Here is a 27,975-nt window from a genome sequence, read left to right on the forward strand (position 1 = left end):
TGTCTCTCCTTCTGGTGGCCTTGCGCCCCAGCTCCAGCTTCCTGACTTTTCTCTTCTGGAAATGGGAATGCCAAGTCCTATTTCATGGAGTTTTGAGAATGAAATGACAGGTGTACGGTGCAAAGTGCCTGTGAGTACCCAAGAAATCGCTTTTATTAACAAGACACGAATTCATTCCAGTTGATTTGACGGGCCACTGTTGTCACAGCAGCCGCACTGCCCTAAAGGCAGCAGTCATGTTTGAGCGCCGGCTCCCCGACGGCACTTGGTCCTCACAACCACCCCATGGAGTTCATGCTAAGATCCTCGCATTTCATTTCTGTGGCAGGGACTTGCTGAGGTCCGGGGAGGGGCAGAGGGGAGGGGTGAGGCCGCCCCGCGCTTTGCACTTTCCGCGTCCTCCAGCAGAGGGGTCGGCCGGCGGGCTCAGCGTCCCGCATAATAGCCGCTTTGAAGCCCGCGGAGCGGGAGGCCGGAGGGGAGGGGAGAGGCGGGAGGGGAGGGGAGGGGAGAGGCGGGAGGGGAGGGGAGGGGCGAGGCGGGAGGGGAGAGGAGGGGAGAGGCGCGAGGGAGGGAGGGGCCGGCAGCGGAGGGAGGGGTGTGTCGGCCGCCCGCGCCGTCCCTCCGCCCCTCGGTCCCGCGGCCACACGCAGCCAGCCGGAGCTCGGACCAGGCGCCTGTGCCTCCTCCTCGTCCCTCGCCGCGTCCGCGAAGCCTGGAGCCGGCGGGAGCCCCGCGCTCGCTATGTCGGGCGCGCTTAGCAACAGGTTTCAAGGTAGGCGCCGCCGTCCCCGGGCCGCCACCTGTGCGCGCGGGGCGGACCGCGGGGTCCACCGCGCGCGGGAAGCGGGCGGGGACGGGGGCGCGTGGCCCGGAGAGGACCCCGCTTCCCAGGCCGCCTCTTTGTCTCCTCCAGGAGGGAAGGCGTTCGGCTTGCTCAAAGCCCGGCAGGAGAGGAGGCTGGCCGAGATCAACCGGGTAAGCCCCGCGCCCAGGGCAGCACGCGAGTCCCGAGCCGCGCGCTGCGCGGGTGCCACCTCCGTCCGCGAGGCCGTGCCCGCCTCCAGATCTACCCTCTTCCTTCCCTTCCCCCGGGCTTCCCTCAGGTGCCTCCCTCCGCCCCCAGCCCCGTCGCCTCCAGGTAGGTCCGCCTCCGCCTCCCGCCTCCGGTCCCGGTGTCTCGGGTTGCAAGTTGTTACTCTTGCAACAGGGGACTGGGGAGGTGGGGCCGGGTCAGGAGCTCGGATGCCAGCCGGCTCGTGGCTCCCCGCAAGCCCGCCTGGGAACAGCCCAAGGATTTGGCGCGAGAAGGGCCCCAGGCCAGTGATCTCTCTAGCTCAGAACACAGGCTCCGGGTCATTTGCTGGTCTGTCGCCCAGGCTGGAGTGCAGTGGCCCAATCTCAGCTCATTGCAGCCTCCACCTTTGGGATTCAAACGGTCCTCCCTCCTCATCCTCCCGAGTAGCTGGTACTACAGGCCTGTGCCCCTACGCCTGGCCTTAGCTATTGTTGTTATAAGGGATTCAAAAGTACAAACAGAAGACTGATGGGCTTCCCTGTTGTCTCCCGCCTCCCGGCTCCTTCAAACACACCACTCCTCTTCACTCCAACTTTCAGGAAAGGTTGCCTTAAGGGACTCCATGCTTTTCTTGCTGGTCCTGGTGGATTTCTTGAAAGAAATCCTTCCTGTTGTTGCCAGGCATCCAGTGAGAGCTCCATAAATTTGCGTAGATTCTAGAAGATAAGGAACGATACGAGGACCTGTCTGGGTTGGCCAAAGCTCAAAGGCAGCAAGCCAGTGGCTTTAAAGTTCAGCAAGACCTGGGCTCAGATCCGGCCTCCACTGTGTGCCAGCTCTGTGGTCCTCAGCAAAGGGCCTCTCATCTCCAAGCAGGGCATTATGCAGGCTCAGAGAGGGAAGGCACGTCGCCTGCATGCCCCAGCACCCAGCATTCAGGAAGCACTCACAGAACTAGCATTATTTCCTGAGGTGGATGTCTCCCAGTTTCCTTCTTAACTGGTGGCAGAGGCACGCCCGCTGAAACAAGGCTGGGCATTCCCCCTGTGGGCTCCTCTGGTCCCCTGGACACCCAGGGTCTAAGCCCAGCTGAGAGTCTGGAAGTGGGCCGCTGGTGAGGTCCCCAGAGCCCGCGAAGGCTGTGGGAGGCGGGTCCGAGCCTGGGGCCCAGTTGTGGTATTGCCTCTTGCCAGCAGTGTGCAGCCTTGATTCCCCCTTGGTTTCCTTGGACTGCTTGGATGTAGGCAGCCTGTCTGTTTTCCATCCACTGGCTACAGGACTCCCATTCGGTCCCCAGCTACAGGGCTTTGGGGACCTCAGGGTTCCCCCTCCAGGTAAGCTCCGGCCTCCTCACCGCCACCCTCACCCTGCTTCCTGGGGGCATCTTGAGCACAGCTGGAAGGTTGCCTGGACATCTGGCTGGGGTGCTCAGGGGTCTCGGATCCCTACTGGGCTCCTTCCCAGTTCACTGTGTGCCCGTCCAGCCCGGGGCTTGGCTGCTCTAGCCGTCTGGACAGAAGCCTGGGACCCCGACCTCATATAGCCCCCTGGGTCACTTGGCCAGGCGGGTTCTGAGCTGGGTGGATCTACCCACAGCCAGCGGGACCCTGAGCCACAGGCAGCTGGAGATGGGGGTGAGGTGACTGTGGTTGGACAAGCCAGAAGAGCTGAGAGGGCAGGGCCAACCTCGCCCTTGGGGAGGTGGGTGGAGGGTAGGGGGCGGCTCCAGGGTTGTTTTGGGAAGCTGACTAGCTTGACTTAGAAAGAGGAGGGACTTACAGCTATCAGGGGCTGATCTGGGCAGCACTGGGACTAGGGAAAGTGAGCAGGAAGGAGCTGTGGTCTAACCACCTCAGGACAGCGCCCAGAGAGGGTAAGCAGCTGACCCAAGGCCACACAGAAGCCAGTGACAGAGCTTGCAGCCCAGCGTCCTTCCCCTGCCAAGATGCTGTACTGAGACCCACGCCGTAGGGCTGCTGAGGCCCAGGATCTGGGGCCCTGTAGGAAGGAGGCACCAGGATCACACGGGAAGCTTGAGCTGCTTCACCACAGTGAAGCAGGGTGGCCCCACCAGTTCAGTCATGAGGTACCCGCAAGCACTGATCTGTGACTCTGGGCAAGCCACTCACCTCTCTGAGCCTCCTTCTCCAAAAAGATAATGGTTGTGATTTTTTCAATGAGGCAATCTATGTAAAGCACCTAGGAGAGCTGGCTGCGGTCCTGATAGTTATCAGGACAGTTTCTTTGTTCATGGCCTCAGGGTGCAGGGAGTGGAAGATACTCCGCCCTGGCTCATGCTGGTTGCTCAGCCCAGCAGAACCTCGTCTTCCCCAGCCTGAAATGGGAGCAGGGATCTCTGCTCCCTCTGGAGTCCCTGCAACAATTAACCGACGGAAGTGGATGGAAGCTCTTTGCAGACTGTGGGGGAGTCGCTCCGTGTGAGAGTCTGAATTGGTTCACCCATGGCCATGGGGGCAGTGGAGAGACCCTGAGCTAGGTGGATTTTAGGCGGAATTGTGCTGGCAGCCCGGACTGCCTTCCTTTGGGGTGCAGCTTCACTGCCCCACTGGAGTGTGGATTCTGGGGGCCTGGGCTAAGCCCAGGATTCACTGCTGGAGTCGCTGCTTCTGTGCCAGGCAGCTTGGGCACTGCCATGGCTGCTGCCTGGGGCACAGACCAGCTTGGCTGGCAGATCTAGGGGCTTCTCTGGGCCAATACCTAGTTGCCTTTGGGGCCTTTCTCCTCCCTTGGTGTAGGCCAGCTTCCAGAGGGGCAGGGTAGCTCAGCCTTAGCTTTTTTTTTTTTTAGACAGTGACTCACTCTGTCACCCAGGCTGGAGTGCAGTGGCATGATCTCAGTTCACTGCAACCTCCGCCTCTCGGGTTCAAGCGATTCTTCCACCTCAGCCTCCCAAGTAACTGGGACTACAGGCGCTTGCCACCATGCCCAGCTAATTTTTGTATTTTTAGTAGAGATAGGGTTTCACCATGTTGGTCAGGCTGGTCTCGAACTCCTGACCTCAGGTGATCTGCCCACCTCAGCCTCCCAAAGTGCTAGGATTACAGGCATGAGCCACCCCACCTCACCCAAATTTAGCTCTTTGTTGTTGCTGTTGTTAACAGAGGCAGGGTCTCACTCTGTTGCCCAGGCTGGGGTGCAGTGGCCCAATCTCGGCTCATTGCAGCCTCTACCTCCCCAGCTCAAGCAATCTTCCCATCTCATCCTCTCAAGTAGCTGGGACTACAGGCATGTGCCCCCATACCCTGCCTTAGCTATTGTTATTATAAGGGATTCAAGAATAAAAATAGGAGACTCTAATGGGCCTAGAGTTCCTGGTAGAGGAAGGGAGGTGGGGGAGCCGTATGAAAATGCACCTCTTTTTGGTTTCACTTTAGTTTTTGCTGTTGTTTTCTGAACACTTGGTATGTGCCCGTCCTGTGCCAGGTGCACTGCGGGCATTATCTTGCGAATGCTCACTCTAACCCAGGGAGTATTGTTGTTCCCATTTTTGAGAAAACGAGACTCATAGAGGCTGGGTAAACTGTCTGGGTTTAAACAGCCTCGACTTGAACCCAGCCTATTTTCTCAATCGCTCAGCTTGGCTGGGCCTCCTGCTGGGTGCCTGCCTCCAGCTCCATGCGCTGTGTGTTTGTGTGTGCACGCACGTGTGTACATAGCAGCACTACTGGAGTGGGCAGAACTGGCCAGCACCTCCTACTCCCCCTACATAGCTGGCATTCCCCGAGCCCTGATGGCATGGTTGGTGACCCCAGGCCAGCCAGGCATGGCCTTATATGGCAACGGGAGAGATTTTCTCCAGCTTCCCACAGGGACAGAGAGAAGCAGTGGGGCTGGGGGGGCTGCCCCTCAGGGTGGCTGTGCCCTGGGACTTAGCAGGAGGCGCTCAGGGGACAGCGAGGGCTGCCACATGAGCTGGCTAGCAGGCGAGGTGTTTTTTTTTTGTTTTTTTGTTTTTTGTTTTTTGTTTTTGAGACAGAGTCTCACTCTCTCACCCAGGGCGGAGTGCAGTGGTGTGATCTCAGCTCCCTGCAACCTCCATCTCCCAAGTTTAAGCGATTCTCCTGCCTCAGCCTCCCAAGTAGCTGGAACTATAGGCGCGCACAACCACGCCCGGCTAATTTTTGTATTTTCAGTAGAGACGAGGTTTCACCGTATTGGTCAGGCTGATCTCACCCCTGACCTCGTGATCCACCCCCCTTGGCCTCCTAAAGTGCTGGGATTACAGGTGTGAGCCACTGCACCTGGCCCACAGGCGAGCTCTTCAACACAGTAAGGAGCTGTGGCTGTGCTCCGTGCCCACAGATGGACATTCATCATCTCGCTGAGCCCGCAACAGGGCACCCCAGCAGATAGATGCACAGTGAGAATCTGCAGACAGCCCCATGGGATGAGGATTATCATGATTCATTTTTTTTTTTTTTTTTTGAGACAGGGTCTCACTGGGTTGCCCAAGCTGAAGTGCAGTGGTGTGATATTGGCTCACTGCAGTCTTGACCTCCTGGGCTTAGGTGATCCTTGCACCTCAGCCTCCTGAGTAGCTGGGACTATAGGCATGCACCACCATGCCAAGCTAATTTTTTTTTTTTTTTGTGGAGACAAGGTTTCACCATGTTGCCCAGGCTGGTCTCGAACTCCTGAACTTAAGCAATCTGCCCACCTTGGCCTCCCAGAGTGCTGAGATTACAAGCATGCATCACTGTGCCCGGCCATGACTCCCATTTTAGAGATGAGGAAACAGAAGTTCAGCTAGATGAAGTCACCTGCAAGGTCACCCAGCCAGGAAGTGGCAGATCTCGATTCAAACCCAGTCACCCTGGCCCCTGTCACCAGGTGGCTGCAGCCTAGCTATGACACAGGCCTCTCTTGCTTATGTCGATAAGGATCTCTGGCTACTGTCCCAATGGTTCAGTCCTCCTGGGTCGAATGAAGGGCACTCAGCATTCCCTGTCACGTTTAGGTACCTGATGGTTTTTTGTTTTGTTTTGTTGTTTTTCGTTTTGAGACGGAGTCTCACTCTGTCGCCTAGGCTGGAGTGCAGTGGCATGATCTCGGCTCACTGCAACCTCTGCCACCCAAGTTCAAGCGATTCCCCTGCAACAGCCTCCCGAGTAGCTGGGATTACAGGTGCCCACCACCACGGCTAATTTTTGTATTTTTAGTAGAGACAGGGTTTCACCGTGTTGGCCAGGCTGGTCTCGAACTCCTGACCTCAAGTGATCCACATGCCTTGGCCTCCCAAAGTGCTGGGATTGCAGGAATGAGCCACTGCGCCTGGCCCCTGATGTTTTTTTTCAGAAGCCACATGTCATCTGCACTGGGAAGGCAGCTGGGCAGGGTAGGCTGGGTATCTCTGCCCAGGGGTGTATATATCCCCTGCCCTTCCCCCAGCAATGGGGGGCCTCTGAGACCTGACCCAGGCAAGTATGCAGGTGTGTCTTTTTTCCTGTGTACCTGGCAGTGCCACTCTGTCCCTGCCCAGGTGAATGTGTGCAGCTGGCATCGCTGGGCACCCATCTCTCTTGCTCTTCCTTAATATATTATAAGGGAGATGGTGATAAGTGGCCACGTGAGCCTCTGAGGATTCAGTGTCCCCTGCAGGTCCAACCAGTTATGACCTTGGTGTGGCCGTGTCACAGGAAGCTGGAGATGGAATTTCTGCAGGGTGTGCTTTCTTGCGTAGCTGCTTGGGAGTTTTTCTTTAGCTGCCCCATCTGTTGGCGAGGATGCGGCATCTGAATGAGGCCCAGGGCTGCAGTGGGGAATGTGAACCCGCTGTCCTTGTGGGTGCACATTACAGGCTCCTGCTACTCGCCAGGTGCCAGCACCACTTGTGGCCTGGCCCTGGCCCTTTAAGAGCCTGTGGGCTGCGTCAGAGGCCCCACGCCCTGGCATGGTGCTTCCTGTCCTTGGAGTTCTTGTCCAAGGCCTGAGCCACCAGCCCCTTGGATGGCCTCCAAGATGGTGATATCCGCCCACCCCAAAATTCTGCTGCAGCTGATACAGAAAGACAAACCTGGAGGGCCAGGAGCAAGGGTTCGCCAGAAGGTGCTAGAGGTACCAGCCCAGAAAGAGAGTTAAGTCAGCAAGGAGCAGGCAGGCGGGAGGGCTTCTGAGGCCAGGCACGGCAGGGGCTGCCAGCTTCTGATGGGTTTGGGAACAGCCTCTCCTGGGCATAGCACTTGGGGGCCTCGCTGGAGGCTGGGATGGGCTTGGGGGACTCTGGCGAGCATCAGAGGCTGTAGGTGACCAGGAAAGGCGGCAGTGAACAGGTGCTATTGGGGACTGAGATGGGAGGATTCAGGCAGGTTGGATGGCCCATCACTGCCAGGTCAGCTGGGGGCTGAGGACAAAGCAAAACTTCCCCTTGAGGGATGGCCAGTGGGCCAAGGCTTGCCAGGAGGACTTCGGGGCATCACGGAGGAGCACAGAGTGGTCAGTGGGTGATGTTCTTTCCCTGCCCTTCCCCCGCACACACCTGCCTCTCGATGTGGCTTGAGTTTGGATGATCCTAAGACATAAGAATAATTTTGAACACTTAGCAAGTGTACTAGGAGCCAGGCTCCTTCTGTGCAATTAGCTCGTTTAATCCTTACCGCAGGCCAGGCACCAAGGCAGGAGGATAGCTTGAGTCTGTGAGGTTGAGGCTGCAGTGATCCTACAGATCATGCCACAGCACTTTAGGCTTGGGAACGGAGCAAGACCCTAAAAAACAAAATTCCTTACAGCAACTCAGTGAGGAGGTTCTACGTATCATTATGATCCCATGTGATAGATAAGCCCACTTTATAGATGCAGAGACGGAGGCCTAGAGTGGTAAACAAGTGAAGTTGCCCTGCCCAGAGCCACAGAGCTAGTAAGTGCTAGAGCTGGAATTGCAACCCTGGCAAGCTGTCCCCTGTGTCCTACACACCCTGTGCTCAGAGAGATGATGTGACGCTTTCAACTGTTGTGACCTCGGGCAAGGCCCGTCCCTTCCGGCACCTCGGTTTCCCCAACTATTGAACAAGGAGGGCAAGCTGAATGCTGTGAGGAGTCCCTCCTGGTTCTGTGGCTGGGTGGATATTTTAACAGCTCTGCCACCTCCCAGGCCCCACCCTTGGATGCTCTGGTCCCCGGGGACTGAGAAGTGGGCTCAGCTGCCTGTGCGTCACCCCCAGCTCCTGCCCGCTTGCATTTCCTGGCCCTTTGCTAGGGACTGATCAGGCCACTGTGGCCTCCAGGCCTGCCCCTCTGCATGTCAATAGCCACTTTCAGGGCCCAGAGGCCCCCTGCGCCTCTCACACCTGCTCCCCCACCCCAGCACTTTCTGCAGCAGGGAAAACTTGTCTTTGGGGACAGTGGGTGAGATTGTGTGAGGAGGATAGGGGATAGAATAAACCGCCTACCCGCCCCCCACCCCCCCATCTCCCTGGAGGGCTATAGAGTGGTTCCCTGGCCTCCGGAATGACCTCCTGCAGCTGCTGAAGAGGAAAGGTAACTCCCAGTATTGACTTTCTTTGCCCAGAAACCTGCAGCCAGGCTACTTCTTGTTTGGGGCAGGCATAGACCTTGAATTGCTAAAACTTGGCATCCTGAGCAAGTTGAGCAACCTCTCTGGGCCTCAGTTGTCCCATCTGTCAAATGCGGACACCTGGAAAGAGGAGAGAGAAATCATAACTGGCCTACTCCACAGGGAGGGTCTCCTTCCTAATCTGCTAAATAGTCTGTGAGGGTCTTTAGCGGTTATAAGCTAATTGTATGGGCATAAATTTTAGAAAAAAATAACAAATTGCTAACATTTATTTAGTATTTGGTGGCTGGGTGCGGTGGCTCATGCTTGTAATCCCAGCACTTTGGGATGCTGAGATGGGCGGACTGCTTGGGCCCAGGAGGTTGAGGTTGCAGTGGGCTGTGATTGCGCCACTGCACTCCAGCCTGGGCAACAGAGCGAGACTCTGTCTCAAAAAAAAAAAAAAAAAATTCATGCAGCCATGAAGTGGATTCAAACTCAGGCATTCTGGCTCCAGTCTGCCCTTTTTTTTCTTTATTTGCTTTTCTTCCAAACACCTGGGGTGGCTTCTATCTGTGTCTCCTCTGCCTATGGACCCAGGGGCAGGGCAGCCAGGGGTCCCGGAAAGACAGGGTACCTGTGCCTTGGGCAGGGACTGGGGGAGGATGCCTGCAGGGAGGGAGCTGTGGGTGGCACATGAGCAGGAACCAAGAATCCAAAGCTCAGAGGTGGAGCTGGCATGGCAGCCTGGCTGGTGGAGTCCTGTTCCTGCCACTGCCCGCCGGGCTCCCCCACCCCCCACCCAGGCATGGTCAGCACAGCTGCCCTAATCCCAGGGCCAGTGAGGGCTGCCCACGCATGAGCAGCTCAGCTGCTTCTCCCACCCTGGTCACTTGTGGCCCAAGCATTTGTCATGTTTTGTTCTGTTTTGTTTTTTGAGACAAAGTCTCACTGTGTGGCCCAGGCTGGAGTGCAGTGGCGCGATCTCAGCTTACTGCAACCTGCACCTTCCGGGTTCAGACAATTCTCCTGCCTCGGCCTCCCGAGTATAGCTGGGATTACAGGTGCGTGTGGTTTTTAGTAGAGACGGGGTTTCACCACGTTGGCCAGGCTGGTTTCAAACTCCTGACCTCAGGTGATCCGCCTGCCTTGGCCTCTCGAAGTGCTGTGATTACAGGCATGAACCACCATGCTGGGCTGCATTTGTCATTTTTGGCTCTAAGGAAAAATAGGATTCCAAACCCTAAGCCCCTCCAGTGTCTGTCACGCGTGGGCACACACTTTTGCAAAGCTGCTTGATCGTTGCAGGGGTGAGGATGGAGAAAGTAACTGGACCGAATGGCAGGCCTGTCCATTCATTCAACAGATTTTGTTGTTGTTGTTGTTGTTGTTGCTTTTTTTTTTTTTTTAGAGACAGGGTCTGGCTGGAGTGCAGTGGTGCAATCAAAGCTCATTGCAGCCTTCACCTCCTGGATTCAAGTGATCCTCCAGCCTCAGCCTCCCAAGTAGCTGGGACTACAGGCACACACCACCACACCCAGCTAATTTTTTAATTTTTTGTAGAGATGGGATCTCCCTGTGTTGCCCAGGCTGACTTCAAACTTCTGGCCTCAAGTGATCCTCCCTCCTCGGGCTCCTCAACAGATGTTTATTGAGTGTCTACTATATGCTGGGCACTTCGACACTAAACCTGTGGCTAGGGCCCTGCCTCCTCCCAGGTGCCTCCTGATACCCACTTCCTCCTCTGTACTGTGCAGGGAGGGAGCCCCAGCTACAGAGGATTTCATATTCCCAGCACAGCCACTTGCTGGCTCTGCCGTTTTGGGCAAGTTAGTTAACCTGAGTCTCAACTCCTTCACTCATCCTGCACGTGTTTATTGAGCATCTGCTATGCGGAACCTACATTCTAGCAGGGGAGGCAGAGAGGGTTTAGTAACCTCAGTAAGCAGTGGCAGTGGAAATCATGTTTGGAGGTGACCCATCCTACGGAGCTGGATAAGGGCGATTGGAAGTCAGGGCAGCTAAAGTGGGCAGGCAGCAGTATAAAACAGGGTGGACAGAGCTGGGCATGGTGGCTCACGCCTATAATCCTAGCACTTTGGGAGGCCGAGGCAGGCAGATCACTTGAGCCAGGAGTTTAAGACCAGCCTGGGCAACAGAGGGAGACCCCATCCCTACAAAAAATACAAAAATTAGCCGGGTGTGGTGGCGTACACCTGTAGTCCTAGCTACTCTGGAGGGCTGAGGTGGGAGGATTGTTTGAGCCCAGGCAGGTCAAGGCTGCAGTGAGCCGTGATCGTGCTAACAAAGAATAAATAGGGCCAGCCGCATTGAGAAGGTGACATTGAGGCTGGGTGTGGCGGCTCACGCCTGTGATCCCAGGACTTTGGGAGGCCCAGGCAGTTGGATCACCTGAGGTCAGGAATTTGAGACCGGCCTGCCCAATATGGTGAAACCGCATCTCTACTAAAACAAAAATTAGCTGGACGTGTTGGTGTGCACCTGTAGTCCCAGCTACTCGGGAGGCTGAGGCAGGAGAATTGCTTGAACTCGGGAGGTGGAAGTTGCAGTGAGCCGAGATCGCGCCACCGCACTCCAGCCTGGCGACAGAGCGAGACTCCGTCTCACAAAACAAAAATAAAACAAAACAAAAAAGACAAGGTGACATTGAGCAAAGGCTTGAAGGAGGTGAGGGAGAGAACCACGCAGATCTGTGGACTCCAGAAAGGGTGCACAGCTAGTGCAGGGTGCAGCCCAGAGCAATCTTCCCAACCACTGCTGCCATTCATGCTGTGCACGTGGCCTTGCTCTTCATCCCTGCCTGGTTGGTCTGTGTCTGTCTGTGTGCGATTTGTCTCTAAGGCCAGGGACCATGTCCTTCCACTTGCACCCATCCACCTACAGAGTGGCCCAAGTAAAACTGGATCTCTAGGGCTGGTCGGTCCAGGCTGAGGCAGGATTTCTGGTCAACCAGAGCCCAGGAGCTGGGACAGGCCCTCCAAATCTCTCCCCAGAGGTTCCCAGATGTTGGTGCTCTTGTGCCTCCCCAGAAAGGTTCTCTAGTTCTTGGTAAAGTGAAGGAAATGCAGGGTCACTGTGGTGAGTTGGACCTAGGCTGAATGGATTCCATTTAAACATTCAGAGATGGTGAACTTCCTACTTTTATGAAATGTTCTTTTCTGAACTCATGGCAACAGTCAATGGTCATTGTTTAAAAAGTCTTTACTTGGCAAAATAAAAAGTTGGCACTCGTATATTAGTGCGCCCCTCTGCCCCGCCTTTAAAAATGTTTCTTGTCTGCATGACCCCAAAGTCCGGGAATCACTGATCTAATATGTCCCTCCACTGGGCAGATATGGGATCTGGGACCCTGGGAGGTGCCTGGTTTGCTCACAGTCACAGACAAAAGTTAATTGTCCTCCTTTTGGGCGGAGGATGGGGTGAGGGAGCCGTGCCGAAGAGCTATGAGAGGGAGCCAAGAGGAAAGGAAGTCCTCGACAGAGCCAACTAGGAGGAGGGCGGCCTCCCAGGCTGCCGAAGAAGGATCCAGCGTCAGCTAAGTAGAGGCAGGGTCGCGCCCAGTGCATTGCAGTGAGGCCTGGAGTGAGGCTGTGGCCAAGCCAGCAAGACCCCACAGGCCCTGGGACTGCCTTCTGCCCAGGTGCAGGAGGACACAGGTCCTGGAGTCAGATAGACCCAGGTTCGAAACCAATCTTCTTTAGCTGTCTGTGAACCTTTTTTTTTTTTTTTTTGAGATGGAATCTGTGGCCCAGGCTGGAATGCAGTGGCACAATCTCGGCTCCCTGCAACCTCCACTTCCCAGGTTCAAGTGATTCTCCTGCCTCAGCCTCTCAAGTAGCTGGGATTATAGGCACATGCCACCATGCCTAGCTAATTTTTGTGCTTTTTTTTTTTTTTTTTGAGACGGAGTCTCGCTCTGTCGCCCAGGCTGGAGTGCAGTGGCGCAATCTCGGCTCACTGCAAGCTCTGCCTCCCGGGTTCATGCCATTCTCCTGCCTCAGCCTCTCCGAGTAGCTGGGACTACAGGCGCCCGCCACTACGCCCGGCTAATTTTTTTGTATTTTTAGTAGAGACGGGGTTTCACCGTGGTCTCGATCTCCTGACCTCGTGATCCGCCCGCCTTGGCCTCCCAAAGTGCTGGGATTACAAGCGTGAGCCACCGCGCCTGGCCAATTTTTGTGCTTTTAGTAGAGACAGGGTTTCACCATGTTGGCCAGGCTGTTATTGAACTCCTGACCTCAAGTGATTTGCTCACTTCGGCCTCCCAAAGTGCTGGGATTACAGACGTGAGCCACTCACTGCATTTGGCCTGCCTATGGACTTTAGATGTGGTATTTAACCCCTCTCGTCCTCATGTTTTAACTTGTAAAATGGGAATAATAGTGGCTGTGAGGATTTAGTGAGATAGTACAGTTTCTGCTACAGCCAATGTTTTACCAAAAGCTACAGGACAGCCAGACCCCTCTCCCAACCCAGTGAGGGAAGCCCTATTGCCAGGTAGGTTTCTCCTGTGGTCAAGGGGTGCTGAGTTAATGTGGAGAAATTTGAGCCACAGAAGAGGCCATATTCTGCCTCATACTCATAATCTTATCTGTTGCTCATTGAGAGCTGACCTATGAGCCCAGTGCCCAAGGAGTGGGTACTATTGAACCTATTTTATAGCTAGTAAAAAGGGAGACTGAGATCCAAACCCAGATTGCTTTATAGTCAGTTAGTTCTTATCATCCTCTATTCTACTTGAAGCCTCTTAGGAGTTTGCAACAATAGACTAGGAAGGTAGTGAGTTCTCTGTCCTAAGAGATATGTAAGAACAGACTTGGCCATCATGTATTAGGAAGTAGGTCAAGTGATTAATGTGGGTGACATTGCACATCATTTTAAACACTAGCTTTCTATAATTTCAGGATAAGGACCTTATCATATTCACCATGGTCTCCTCTGCTCCCTTGATGCCTAGCACAGTGCAGTGTGTACTGAGTCCCTCCAGAATGTTGAATGAGTGAATGAATGAATGAATGAATGAATGAATGGAGGAGCAATGTCCATGTCCGGTCAGCTCAGTAATGAAGAATGGAAGGTCCACTGACCGGGCTCGGTGGCTCACGCCTGTAATCCCAGCACTTTGGGAGGTCGAGGTGGGCAGATCACATGAGGCCAGGAGTTCAAGACCAGCCTGGCCAACATGGTAAAACCCCGTCTCTACTAAAAATACAAAAATTAGCCGAGCATGGTGGCATACACCTGTAGTCCCAGCTACTTGGGAGGCTGAGGCACAAGAATCATTTCAACCTGAGAGGAAGAGGTTGCAGTGAGCCAACATTGCGCCACTGGACTCCAGCCTAGGTGACAAGAGCCAGACTCTGTCTCAAAAAAAAAAAAAAAGAATGGAAGCTCCAAAGAAGAGGGGTTATTTGCAGAGTTTCACTGGTAGGAGGGGAACATGGCCTGTGCTTCCCTATCTGAATACAGGTTCCAGGGCTGCTGAAAGATTAGCCGCAAGGTACGTAAGTTACCTGGCACTGTATCTGGCAAATGTTCCCTCATTGGTCGCTTTTTGCTGTAAGGTCAGAGACCAGGCCAGATGAACACCTGCAATCTGCCCACCTTTAAGTGTAGGGGCTAAGGATGCAGGCTGCAAATGAGATGGAGCCGAGTTGAAGCTCTGGCTTATGAGCTTCAGTTTCCTCACCTGCAAAATGGGTATAATAATAGTAGCTACTGGCTGGGCGCCGTGGCTCACACCTGTAATCCCAGCACTTTGGGAGGCCGAGGCGGGCAGATCACTTGAGTCCAGGAGTTTGGGACCAGCCTGGGCAACATAGAGAAACTCCGTTTCTACAAAAAATACGAAAATAAGCCAGCCATGGTGTGGCGCACATCTGTAGTCCCGGCTACTCAGGAGGCTGAGGTGGGAGGATCACTTGAGCTCGGGAGGCGGAGGTTACAGTGAGCTGAGATTGCATCACTGCATTCCAGCCTGGATGACAGAGCAAGACCCTGTTTCAAAATAATAATAATAACAGCTCCCTCTTGGGACTCCCAGGAGATGTGAAGAGATCACATAGGTAAGGGCTTCACCCTGGAGGCCACTGTTAGTGTCCAATCTTCCCCACCCTGCCCATCTGGTTCTGAAAGGACTCACTGGAGTCTCTCCAAGCATCTGAAGGGAAGGCAGGCCAGAGATTAAAACCCCCATTTTACAGGTGAGGAAACAGGTGAGAGGGTAAGTGTACAGTCATTTTCCCATTAGAGCAGAGACGACGAATTCACACTGTCACTGGATTTCTTTTTTCTTTTCTTTTCTTTTTTTTTTAAGACGGAGTCTCTGTCTGTCACCCAGGCTGGAGTACAGTGGCACGATCTCAGCTCACTGCAACCTCCACCTCCCAGGTTTAAGCTATTCTCCTGCCTCAGCCTCCCAAGTAGCTGGGATTACAGGTGCCCACCACTACACCCAACTAATTTTTGTATTTTTATAGAGATGGGGTTTCACTATGTTGGCCAGGCTGGTCTCGAGCCCCTGACCTCAGGTGATCGGCCCACCTCGGCCTCCCAAAATGCTGGGATGACAGGCGTGAGCCACCGCGCCCGGCCTCACTGGATTCCTATACAAACTGAAGAAGCAGATCATGATTCTCATTTGGTAGATAAGACAATAAAAGTGTGGGGAGGGCCGGGCGCAGTGGCTCACGCCTGGAATCCCAGCACTTTGGGAGTCTGAGGTGGGTGGATCAACTGAGGTCAGGAGTTCGAGACCAGCCTGGCCAACATGGTGAAACCCCATCTCTACTAAAAATACAAAAATTAGCTGGGCATGGTGGCAGGTGCCTGTAATCCCAGCTACTGGGGAGGCTGAGGCAGGAGAATCGCTTGAACCTAGGAGGTGGAGGTTGCAGTGAGCTGAGATCGCGCCACTGCACACCAGCCTGGGGGACGAGAGCAAGGCTTCTTAAAAAAAAAAAAGTGCAGGGAGGAATGAATGAGCTCAGGATCACATTCCTAAGAAGTTAATGATGGAACCAGGGGCTTGCTTTTGGAGCTCACAGCTTCTCGGATCTGAAGCTGGGGTGTCTTGGGGGAGGGGCACGGGTCCCAGCATTGGTAATGCAGCTGCTGGCTGGAGGGCTTAGTCACCCATAGTGAACCCTCTGGGGCCTCCCCAAGCTGCTGGGCAAACTTCCTACCCACAGGGTGGACGGTGCAGATCTGCCTCCAAGGGGCGACAGGAAGCCGGGGTGAACATGGGACAAACTGGGTCTGGTCACACCTGGTTACCTGACAGGAGGGAAGGCACCCGGACAGTGGGCCCACGTGTGAGTGACTTCTGTCCCCAATCCCTTGCTCAGCACTGTGCTCTCACCTCTGTAGGAGTTTCTCTGTGACCAGAAGTATAGTGATGAAGAGAACCTTCCAGAAAAGCTCACAGCCTTCAAAGGTAAGCCGAGGCAGGCTGCCCTGCATTTATTCCCAGGGGAGGTGGGCTGGCCCCTCATCCTTGCACACAGGACCCCTTAGCCCCAGAGGACTAGGCTGTGGCCCTGTTTCATCCAGAATGCCCTTCTTCCTGGCAGGCTTGGAGACAGGGACCCCCTGAGAGGTGGGGAGAGGCCCCTCCACCTGCCTCCCTGCCCCTGCAGGCCCTGTCACCCCTCGCCTGCAGCCCAGTCCTGGCCCTGCCCCTCTCTCTCCCCTCGCTGCCCACAGGGCTCAGGCTGGTTCCCGTCCGCCGCTGCCCAGGCCCCGTCACTCCCGGGCCCCCGCACACAATCAGCTCTTTGTGAGCCAGCCTTGCCTCTCCCCCTCCCCAGCAGAGTGTCTCAGGAGCCCCTGCGGAGAATGGGCGTTTGTGTCGCCGCAGTGGGGCAGGGGGGCAGAGTTTCTGCCCATTGAAACCCGGCAGCACGGGATGAAAAGAAAGCAGGGCCTGGGAGCCGGCGCGGGGAGAGGGGCAGCATAAAGCTCCCTCTGTTTGGGGCCCTGGCGCTTGGTTCCCAGCCAGCACCTCGAAAGAAGAGGAGCCGGGCACATAGGGGGCGGCGCAGACCCACCTTCCCTGCCAGGGGAGGCACTTAGGCGCAGGGCTGAGCCTGGGCTGTCATGGAAAACATCCTGGAGGTCGCATTCCCCTCCAAAGTGTTCGCAGTGTGAGCATCCTCCCGGCTCCGGGGCAAAGAACTTGGCCAAGTGTTCCTCAAATCGCTTCCAGTTGTCCTTAGGCTGGACATCTAGGGCTAATCATATTAATAACAGCTGGCATTTGTTGGACGTCGGCCTGTGTGAAGCACTTCTCACGCGGTGTGGCGAGCTCCCCACATCACCCCAATCAGCCTGGAGGGAGATGGTGCACTTGTTAATGTACAGATGGAGAAACTCGGGCTCAGAGGGTGGGGGGTTGTTGGCATGGGGACATGTAGCTCGCCTAGGGCAGAGTTGGGACTTGAACTCATGTCGGTCTGGCTCCAGAGCCCCTGCTCTTAACCGTTATGCCATGATGCTTTTTACATGAAGAAGAGAGAAGGGAAATAGTAAAAGACACTCCTGACCCCACCCCATCCCAGCCACCTGGAGGAGAGCTGTGAAAAAGAGAGCAGTCTATTCCCTTCTGTCTGCATACCAGTGTGGCCACCCCCAGGGGTGGTTCTGGGAGGAGGCACGGGTCTCAGGGCTCTGGCATACTTTCTACTTGTCTTCACTGGGATGTTGGGCCAGACAGGAAGTTACATCATTCACTCATTTGTTCTCCAAATGCGCACCTGTACATGTGCCAGGCCCATTCCAGGCCAGGGGCACCATGGTGAATGTACAAGGCAGCTCCCACCCCAGAAGCCTGTGTTCTAGCTGGGAGGCGGTGTGAGAGGTGGTGGGAGACTAAACAGAGAGCCAGGAAATACAAGGTGAGCAGGCTGTGGTAGGTGCTTTGGTGAGAAATGAGGGAGGGAGGACAGGAGTGCTCAGCGGTGGGGAGGGGGTGCAATTTAGAAAGGGTGGGGAGGCCAGGCACCGTGGCTCACACCTGTAATCCCAGCACTTTGGGAGGCCGAGGTGGGTGGATCACCTGAGGTCGGGAGTCCAAGACCAGCCTGGCCAACATGGTGAAACCCCGTCTCTATTAAAAATCCAAAAATTAGCTGTATGTGGTGGTGGGTGCCTGTAATCCCAGCTACTTGGGAGGCCGAGACAGGAGGATTGCTTGAACCTGGGAGGCAGAGGTTGCAGTGAGCTGAGATCGAGCCACTGCATTCCAGCCTTGGTGACAGAATGAGACTCCATCTCAAAGAAATAAAAAAATAAAAAAGCATAATGGTTAAGAACAGGGGCTTTGGAGCCAGACTAACATAGGTTCAAGTCTCAACTCTGCCCTAGGTGAACTGTGTGTCCCCCCTGAGATCACGCCACTACACTTCAGCTGGTGTGACAAAGTGAGACGGAGCAAGACTCCTTCTAAAAAAAAAAAAAGAAAAAGAAAGGGTGGGGTGCCCTGAAGCCATGAGGAAGGGCGGTGAGAATAGTTGGGAGAACATTCCAGGCAGAGGGGCAGCGAGCTGGAGCAGGCAGCGAGTGGGCGGGGGCAGCACAGCCTGCAGGAGAGGGCCTCGGCTTTCTCTGCTGGCTGCTTGTGGGGCAGGATGGACCATGAGGGCCCCGCTCTGCCAGGGCAGGGGTGACCTGCAGAGGCCCCGCGGTCCATTTGACACACCGCTCCCGTCAGAACATACCAAGCCCACTGCTCCGAGCATCCTCCCTCACTGCTAGAAGTTTTCCTGGACTCAGGGAAGTATAACTCAGTCTGTGTGTGAGGTTTGGGGTGACGGTCTGTGTACCCCAGGAAACTGTATGTCCACTTTGTGGGCTAGGGCAGGCCTTTTTCCTGGTTTCAGAATCACACGTCCCCTGAATCAGTAGTTCCCACACCGGGTTGCCCATCAGAACTGCCTGGGATGCTGAAAAGCACACCCATGCCTGCCCCCACCCTGTCTTTCCACACCCATGAGCCAGAATCCCAGGGCAGGGAATCAGATCTAGTCACTTTGCTACTAACTCAGATGCAGCTGGTCCGTGCTGCTGGGGACCCAGGAGGAAGCAGCTGCCCTCCTGGTAAGAGGGTCAGAGTGGCCCCCAGCCGTCTTTCCCTCCTGGCACCTCTAGGAGAGTAGTCCAGGCAGGATGAGCTCTTTCCCCAGAGGCCATGGCTCAGCGGATGGGGCACTCAGGTCAAGACCCTTGGTAGGGTGCGGGAGGTGGTTCAGACTCCTGAGGACACGGTCATTTGCCCACAAGGGAGCCATTGGGTCCCCGCAGGGTGACGCTGCTTCCAAACTAATGCTAGTTTTTGCTCTGTGATTTCCAGAGAAGTACATGGAGTTTGACCTGAACAATGAAGGCGAGATTGGTGAGTGAGGCCTTGAGTGTGTTTAGGGAGGAGGGTGTTAAGCGGGTAGAGGGTTTGAGGGACCCTCTGTGTGGGTGAGGGGCATGGGCCAGTCCTGAAGGCTGGTGAATATGCTGTGCTGAGCCAGCCCCAGCCCCTTGCCTTCTGCCCTGGCACCACTGCCCTCAGACTCCTCCAGACCCTTTCATCCCCTACTGCTTCCCTCCCCACCCACACCTCAGCCTGCCACCCCAGGTGCTACGGGGACTCAGGACAGAGGGTGCCACACCTGCCCAGGACTGGAGACACTCAGGGTGGACAGACCCTGGGCCCCCTGGCTGGCATTTCAGTGGCCCCGAAGTCTGTCTTTCCACTGTATGTCGTTCGGCAGTTGACAAGGTGGTTTTATATACGTTGATTCTCTCCTTATTGCATCCTGCTGTGCAGGTACTGGCAGTTACGTTCTGGTAGGAGACCATACCTGGACTTTACCTGCAAAGAAGTGGTTAAGGCTGGTTTAATTATCCCCATTTTACAGATGAGGAAAGCAAGACTCAGAAAGGTGAAATGGGCTGGGCGCGGTGGCTCACACCTGTAATCCCAGCACTTTGGGAGGCCGAGACGTGGGGATCACCTGAGTCCAGGAGTTCAAGACCAGCATGGCCAACATGACGAAACCCCGTCTCTACTAAAAATACAAAAATTAGCTGGGTGTGGTGGCGGGTGCCTGTAATCCCAGCTACTCGGGAGGCTGAGGCAGGAGAATCGCTTGAACCCAGGAGGCGGAGGTTGCAGTGAGCCAAGGTTATGCCACTGCACTCCAGCCTGGGTGACAGAGCGAGACTCTGTCTCAAAAAAAAAAAAAAAAGCGAAAAGAAAGGTGAAATGACTTGCTTGCGTGGAACACTGGCAGTGAACCAGGGCCCAGCTGTTGGTTTCTGAAGAGTTTCCGCCTTTTCCACTTCATCCTGCGCCTCAGATTGATGCTGCCACCGGCATTTCCACTCCTCTTCCTCTGTCCTCTGTCTTTTCTTCTCCCTTTAGAATATTTTGATCATTTTTTTTTTTCTTTAGAAAGAAAATTTGGCCAGGCACAGTGTCTCACGCCTGTAATCCCAGCACTTTGGGAGGCCAAGGCGGGCGGATCACCTGAGATCAGGAGTTCGAGACCAGCCTGGGCAACATGGTGAAACCCCATCTTTACTAAAAATGCAAAAATTAGCCAGGTGTGGTGGCAGATGCCTGTAATCCCAGCTACTCAGGAGGCTGAGGCAGGAGAATCGCTTCAACCCAGGAGGTGGAGGTTGCAGTGAGCCCAGATCGTGCCGCTGCACTCCAGCCTAGGGAACAAGAGCAAGACTTAGTCTCAAAAAAAAAAACATTTTTTTTTTTGGCTTATCAAATAAACACATTTTCATCATTAAAAAAATTGGGGAAACACAGCAAGATAAAAAGACAAAAATGCATCACCCACAACCCCACCTCCCAGAAGTAACTGCTACAAACGTTTCCGTTTCTAGCCTTCCACTCTTTATTCTAATCACAAAAGCTGTTTTATATCATTTTTGAGCCTCCTTGAAAAAAATAACTTTCTATTGGTCAGCACGGCCAGAAAAAATAAGTAAAATAAAACAATGGTGAGCATTTTGATTTATTATTGATTTTTCTTTCTTTCTTTTTTTGAGACATAGTCTCATTCTGTTGCCCAGGCTGGAGTACAGTGGCGCAATCTTGGCTCACTGCATCCTCAGCCTCCCAGGTTCAAGAGATTCCCCTGCCTCAGCCTCCCAAGTAGCTCAGATTACAGGCACGTGCCACCACGCCCGGCTAATTTTTGTATTTTTAGTAGAGACGGGGTTTCACCATGTTGGCCAGGCTGGTCTCAAACTCCTGGCCTCAAGTGATCCGCCTGCCTCGGCCTCCCAAAGTGCTGGGATTACAGGCGTGAGCCACAGCACCAGCTGATTTTTCTTTTGAAATATAGTTAATGGCTGCATTGTAGGAATGGATTCTAATTTGTTTAGCCGATGCCTTTGTGTGGACCATTTGGATGCCTTCCAATTTTAACTATTATTGATAATCCTGTAAAGAACCTCTTTGTACATGAGTGCCTGTTCACCTCCCTGGTTATTGCTGTAGAGGAAATCTCAGGAAGGGGACACTGGGTCAAAGGCTTTTGAAGCATCTTGCCGAACTGCCCGAGAAAGGTTCTGCCAACTTCAGAGTCTGGCAGTGCGTGTACAGCCCTTTCCCCCTTTCCTGGAGAAGGCTGCCCAGCTCTCTCTGAATGCCTGGACATCCTGGCACCTTTGGGCCTGGCCTCAGTCCCGCCCGCCTTGCCAGGAGGAGCATTAGCTGCGCCACGGCCCACGGCCCCCACCTCAGCCCTCTCCTGCCATCCTTTGCTGACCCATTGTTCACTGAAGAACAATCCAAAGGAAATTGCCTCAGATCTTGGTGGGAGCCGGGCGGTCAGAGACAGCACCACCTCGGGCTGGAGTGACATTCTGGGGCCTCCCTTGTTTTTCTTGAATTTTGTTCTTTTGTTGGTTTTCCTGCTCTGTAGGATATTTTTGGCGTCCTCTCCCTTCCAGCCAGGGCGGAGCCCTAGGACAGCAGGACAGGAGTGGCACGTGGGGAGAAGCCCCCTGCTACTTGGCACCCAGCAGAGTGACTTTCAATGCCTGACTTCCTGACCCTGCCACACTGGGCATAACTCCCCGGGCAGCAGGAGAGTGGGCACCCAGCCCACCCTAACTGCAGGAAATAGCAGAGCCCATAGTCATGGTGTGAAGAAAGTGCTCTGGACCGGTGCTTCCTGCACGGAGATCCCTGAATGATCCCATCCACTCGTTCCACCATTGGTGGGAGCAGGGGTTCAGAGAGGTTAAGTAGTGTGCCCCACATCCCAGAGCCAGGAATAGCAGAGCTCGATTCCAGTGCAAGCTCGTCTGACTCTAGAAGCCCAGGTCACTAACCACTAGCCTATACGGCCTCCAAAGAGAGCAGGGAGGGCGTGATGGGCTCCTCCTCCCTAGAGGAGGAGTGCAGATGCCATGCTTCTAGGCGTGGGGTGCCCGAGTGGAGCTTTCCCAGCTTCCCCGCTAAGCCCCAGGGGCCCGTCTCCACTTAACAGATCTGCTTTTCCTCCGGCAGACCTGATGTCTTTAAAGAGGATGATGGAGAAGCTTGGTGTCCCCAAGACCCACCTGGAGATGAAGAAGATGATCTCAGAGGTGACAGGAGGGGTCAGTGACACCATATCCTACCGAGACTTTGTGAACATGATGCTGGGGAAACGGTCGGCTGTCCTCAAGCTGTAAGTACCTCCTCCCTCCCCTGGGACCTCTGAAGGCAAAATCATTCTATGCAGAGAGGCCCCTGGCTCTGGGCACCTCAGCCATTCCCCACCTAGTAGGTAACTCATTGTGCGACCTGCTGGACAAGGTACTTACTTTTCCTGATCCTTATTTCCTTATCTGTCAATTTTTTTTTTTTTTTTTTTTTTGAGATGGAGTCTCACCCTATCGCCCAGGCTGGAGTGCAATGGCATGATCTTGGCTCACTGCAATGTCCGCCTCCTGGGTTCAAGCGATTCTTCTGCCTCAGCCTCCCTAGTAGCTGAGATTACAGGCATGCGCCACTATGCTTGGCTAATTTTTGTATTTTTAGTAGAGATGGGGTTTTGCCATGTTGGCCAGACTAGTCTCGAACTCCAGACCTCAGGTAATCTGCCCACCTCAGCCTCCCAAAATGTTAGGATTATAGGCGTGAGCCACCACACCCAGCCCAAATGGTCATATTAATATGTACCCTGCAGGGGAAATTAGCTTTAGCAGAGTCAGGCAGAATCAGCACTCAGTAAGTGGCAACTGCGATGATGTTGATGGTGGTGGTGATGGTGATAATGGTGATAAATCTGTCGAAACTTTCTAAGCCTCAGTTTCCTCTTTTTTTTTTTTTTTGAGATCTCACTCTGTCACCCAGGTTGGAGTGCAGTGACATGATCTCGGCTCACTGCAACCTCCGCCTCCTGGGCTCAAGCGATTCTCCTGCCTCAGCCTCCTGAGTAGCTGGGATTACAGGTGTGCACCACCACACCCAACTAATTTTTGTATTTTTAGTAGAAATGGGGTTTTACCATGTTGGCCAGGTTGATCTCAAACTCCTGACTTCCAAGTGATCAGCACCCCCTTGGCCTCCCAAAGTGCTGGGATTACAGGCGTGAACCACCACGCCCGGCAGTTTCCCCATTTGTAAAGCACTTCCACTACCCCTGCGGGGTTGTTGTAAGCATAAAATAGAGTCAAAAACTGGCCCCAAAGGGAGGTAGGGTTTGCATCTTGATGCTATTACTTGCTACCAAAATGACCCTGGGCAAGTTACCTTAGGTCTGCGAGTCTCGGTTTCTTCATCTATAAAATAAGGGTGATAATCATGTCTTCTGTGATGTCCTGAGGGCTAGTGAAATGACACTTACGAAGATTCCAGCCTAATGTGTGGCTGATGGCAAACACTTACTACATGGTAGCGCATTGTGGGTGCTGCCCCACTGAAGAGCGTTAGAGCAATGCCCTGGACAGTCTCATTGTCTTTTGTCACAGCTGAAAATAACAATCCGCCGGGCGCCGTGGCTCACGCCTTTAATCCTAGCACTTTGAGGCAGGTGGATCACCTGAGGTCAGGAGTTCGAGACCAGCCTGGTCAACATGGTGAAACCCCGTCTCTACTAAAAATACAAAAATTAGCTGGGTGTGGTGGTTCATGCCTGTAATCCCAGCTACTCGGGAGGCTGAGGCAGGAGAATCTCTTGAACCTAGGAGACGGAGGTTGCAGTGAGCAGAGATCATGCCATTGCACTCCAGCCTGGGTGACAAGAGCGAAACTCTGTCTCAAAAAAAAAAAAAAAAGAAGAAGAAGAAAACAGAAAATAACACTCATGTGGCTTTTATGAAATAAGATTCACTTTTTTAAAAGTACGAATGTAAAATATGGACCTGTCTCATTTTACAAAGGAGCTTGTTGAGGCCCAAAGAGACTGAGTACCTGGTCCACGAGCCCACAGTCCAATCTGGCCAGATCTTCTAGTGCCCCACTTCCAGGGAGAAACACCGAGGATCAGAGAGGTCAAGTGTCTTGCTTGAGCCACCCAGCTGGGTAGTAGCAGGGCTGGCATTTGAATCCAGGCGGTTGCCCTGGAGGTTATACACTGAGCCCCTACCCTCTACTCCCCAGACACCACTCAGAGCAGTGGGCAGGTTTTTGAAGATCTTTGCGCAGAGGCATGGCCCGGCCTGGCTCAGCCTCCTCCAGGCAGTGTGGTTAAGGGAAGGGCAAGGCCTAGAAGTCAGAAGCCTGGAGTCACACCCAGCCTCTGCCCTGGACCGCCTGTGTGGTTCTGAGGAGTCACATCGCCGCTTTGCGCCTCCATTTTCTCCTCTGTAAAATGGGACTAGAAGCCCCTTCCTTGGAGCTGCTGTCTTGGGCTTCTGCAAGGATCCCACTGGAGAACAGATTTAAATTCTGTCAAGGATCCTGCTGACATGAGGCTGGGATGATCTTTCCCTGGATGAGGGAAGGATCCTAATCTTGTTTTTCTTTTTTTCTTTTCTCCATCTCCAAACCAGAGTCATGATGTTTGAAGGAAAAGCCAACGAGAGCAGCCCCAAGCCAGCTGGCCCCCCTCCAGAGAGAGACATTGCTAGCCTGCCCTGAGGATCCCACCCGGACTCCCCAGCCTTCCCGCCCCACACCTCCCTTCTGATCTTGCTGCCCTTCTTGACACACTGTGATCTCTCTCTCTCTCTCATTTGTTTGGTCATTGAGGGTTTGTTTGTGTTTTCATCAATGTCTTTGTAAAGCACAAATTATCTGCCTTAAAGGGGCTCTGGGTTGGGGAATCCTGAGCCTTGGGTCCCCTCCCTCTCTTCTTCCCTCCTTCCCCGCTCCCTGTGCAGAAGGGCTGACATCAAACCAAAAACTAGAGGGGGCAGGGCCAGGGCAGGGAGGCTTCCAGCCTGTGTTCTCCACACTTGGAACCAGCACTCTCCATCCTTCCAGAAAGTCTCCAAACCAAGTTCAGGCTCACTGACTTGGCTCTGATGAGGACCCCAGGCCACTTTGAGAAGACCTTGGAGTAGGGCCAAGGCTGCAGGGCCTCTTTCAGGTTTCCTTGGACAGTGCCATGGTTCCAGTGCTCTGGTGTCACCCAGGACACAGCCACTCAGGGCTCCGCTGTCCTAGCTGATCCCTACTCATTCCACACCTCTTCTCATCCTCAGTGATGTGAAGGTGGGAAGGAAAGGAGCTTGGCAATGTGAGCCCTCAAGAAGGTACCAGAAGGAACCCTCCGGTCTTGCTCTCTGGCCACACCTTTGCAGGCAGCTGAGAGGCAGCGTGCAGCCCTACTGTCCCTTACTGGGGCAGCAAAGGGCTTCGGAGGTAGAAGTGAGGCCTGGGGTTTTGGGAGGAAAGGTCAGCTCAGTGCTGTTCCACCTTTTAGGGAGGATACTGAAGGGACCAGGATGGGAGAATGAGGAGTAAAATGCTCACGGCAAAGTCAGCAGCACTGGTAAGCCAAGACTGAGAAATACAATGTTGCTCATCTGACCCCAATCTGCTTGAAACCTGACTCTACTTCCCTCATTTGTCTTCCTACCCTACTCACATAATTCATTCATTTACTCATTCATTCACCAGATATTTATTGACCTCCTATTATAAGCTTTACGTCCTCCCATGTTGTCCTGGCATGTGCAGTATACACGGTCTAACTCATCTCTCCCCAGATCTCTCGGAACCTTGAGCTTGGGAATTGGACTGGGGTCACCTGTGTCCTTTCTTATGGACTCACAGGATTTTAGAGCCCTAATGCACCCTGGAGGGTAGCTGGGCCAGTCTTCTCACATCACAGGTGAGGAGACTGGTGCCCCACAGGGATTAAGTGCCTTGCCCAAGGTCAGGCTTATCTCCAGAGGGAGGTGCCCTGGACTGGGGCCCAGATGTTCAGGGACCCCGCCTACACCTCGTCTCCAGTGTCGGCTGCCTTAGTTAGTTATGAGAACAGGGAAGGGCTGGGAAGGGGCAACCTCCTAGGTCAACACTTGGAGAGGGTTTCACTTGCTCTGAAGACCCCGGTCCAGGATTCGCCCTCCCCCGTGCCTTCAAGTCAGCATCAGGCTTAGGGCAAAGACCAGGCCTCTGAAGCTGCCTCTTGTAATTCAAGCAGGAAGATGTCAAAGTCAGCCCCATCTTGGCTGATCAGGGTGTTCAGCCTTAACCCCACCTGTGTTCTGAAGTCTCTTACCCTACCTGCTCAGGACTTAGACAGTTATTCACTGAACATATTTATTAAGCACTTGCTGTAGGCCAACAGTTAAGAATCCAATAATGAAACAGACAGATTCATGGAACTTAGAGTCCAATAGGAAAGTGAGACCCAGACAATGACAATGAGATAAATGTTAGGAAGGGGGAGGTATGGGGTGACTTCCCTGCAGTCCTGGGGGGCCTAGCTGGGCCCAAGACTGGGTGAGAGTCTTGTCAGAGCCTTTGCAACACATTAAGTGGACAGGACTGGGAGGTCTTGGTGGTTGGAGCCAACGTGGGTTCCCTGCAGCTCCTTAGTCATCTCTGATAGCAGATTGAGGGAGGAAAGCAGGTAAGGCATGAGGAAATGGCCAGGTTGGGTTAACCCACTGGTTTCAACCAGTTCAGGAATGAGGTTATTTGGCCATGACTGGCTGATCTTGAGCTCAAGGATCTGCTTCAAATGCACACAGGCCTAGTTGAAGTTTAAACCCCAGCAAAACATTCCTCCCTGTAAATGGAAAATCCTACTTCTACCTCCTCCCCTGCCCCGTTTTTTGTTTATTTTCCCCAAGATCATTAGATGTCCTCACCCCTCCTCACTGCCTCTCCTCTCTGGGACAGGCTGGGACCTTTGAGGAAGATAAAGCCTTCCCTGACTACCCATCCTATTTCGTGTCCCTGTTCCTCACTCAGAGAGGAAAGCAGAACCAATCAGCCTTATTTCAGTAAGTTCCACAGTTCTACAAGACTGCAGGAAGTCTCCTTAAGGGAGGAGAGCAAGCAGGTGTGGCCCCAGCTGCTGGAAATGGTGGAAGAGAGGGTTTTCTCATTGAATGGGGGTGGGGGCTCGTGTGTCCTGGGAAACCCCATGAGTCCCTTCATTTCTTGGGACTCAACTCCTGGGAGGAGAGGGTCTCAAGAGTGGTCCCTAGAAGGAGGGCGGGGGCAGTCTGCATGTATTTCAGGTTGTGGCTCTTGGTTCTAGGACTCTTACTTCTCTGGCTAAGGGCTCAGCTTCTTGGGACTTCAACTACCTTCTTTCTGAAAGACCAAATCTAATGTAACCAGTAACGTGAGGACTGCCAAGTATGGCTTTGTCCCTATGACTCAGAGGAGGGTGTGTCGGGCAAATTCAGATGGATGAAGTATGTGTGTGCGTGTGCATGGGAGTGTGCGTGGATTGGGATATCATCTCTACAGACTGCAAATAAACCAGACAAACTTACCAACGTCTTGATTGGTGTATTTTGGGGATGGTTCTGGGCTCAGCAAATTGCGAACTAGCTAATATAGTAATTAAATGAGCGCGTCCTGTGCATTTGCTCTGAGACAGCTGAAGTTCATTTATCCTAACCACCTCCCTGGAAGAGACAGGTTCTATTATGTCATCTTTGTTTCACAACTGAAAAGCAGGCTTGGATAAGCAGTGTGCTGAAAGCCAAACAGTAAGTGGCACAATCCAACCCCCCTGGAGCCAACCCATGAGGTCCAAGTTAAGAACCTCTGTCGGCCGGGGACGGTGGCTCACGCCTGTAATCCCAGCACTTTGGGAGGCTGAGGTGGGCGGATCACGAGGTCAGGAGATCGAGACCATCCTGGCTAACACAGTGAAAACCCGTCTCTACTAAAAATACAAAAAATTAGCTGGGCGTGGTGGCGGGTGCCTGTAGTCCCAGCTACTTGGGAGGCTGAGGCAGGAGAATGCTGTGAACCCGGGAGGCGGAGCTTGCAGTGAGCCGAGATGGC

General features: G+C 53.9%; 1 protein-coding gene across 2 annotated transcripts; it reads left to right on the forward strand.

Moving 5' to 3' along the window:
- Positions 1 to 645: 645 nt before the first annotated feature.
- On the forward strand, positions 646 to 27,366 carry AIF1L (allograft inflammatory factor 1 like). Of its 2 annotated transcripts, XR_004249983.2 has the most exons (7): positions 655 to 775; positions 917 to 978; positions 15,918 to 15,984; positions 18,898 to 18,939; positions 22,075 to 22,237; positions 24,546 to 25,489; positions 25,707 to 27,366. XR_004249983.2 is itself a non-coding variant. In XM_032165439.2 (6 exons), exons 1-6 carry the CDS (start codon positions 745 to 747, stop codon positions 24,631 to 24,633), a joined length of 453 nt encoding a protein of 150 aa, XP_032021330.1. In that variant the 5' UTR covers positions 646 to 744; the 3' UTR covers positions 24,634 to 27,366. The 2 variants fall into 2 exon arrangements, 1 of the variants encoding a protein (XP_032021330.1); XM_032165439.2 differs by having other exon boundaries at positions 646 to 775; positions 24,546 to 27,366.
- Positions 27,367 to 27,975: the final 609 nt, after the last annotated feature.

Source organism: Hylobates moloch, unplaced genomic scaffold (genome assembly GCF_009828535.3).
Source record: "Hylobates moloch isolate HMO894 unplaced genomic scaffold, HMol_V3 SCAFFOLD_10, whole genome shotgun sequence".
Taxonomy (NCBI): domain Eukaryota; kingdom Metazoa; phylum Chordata; class Mammalia; order Primates; family Hylobatidae; genus Hylobates; species Hylobates moloch.

Excerpts from the sequence above, each read along its gene's own strand:
- AIF1L (XM_032165439.2), top strand. The coding sequence starts at position 745 with ATGTCGGGCGCGCTTAGCAACAGGTTTCAAG. Across the intron at positions 979-15,917 it reads GGCTGGCCGAGATCAACCGG|GAGTTTCTCTGTGACCAGAA; the intron begins GTAAGCCCCGCG and ends TCACCTCTGTAG. Across the intron at positions 22,238-24,545 it reads CGGTCGGCTGTCCTCAAGCT|AGTCATGATGTTTGAAGGAA; the intron begins GTAAGTACCTCC and ends TCTCCAAACCAG.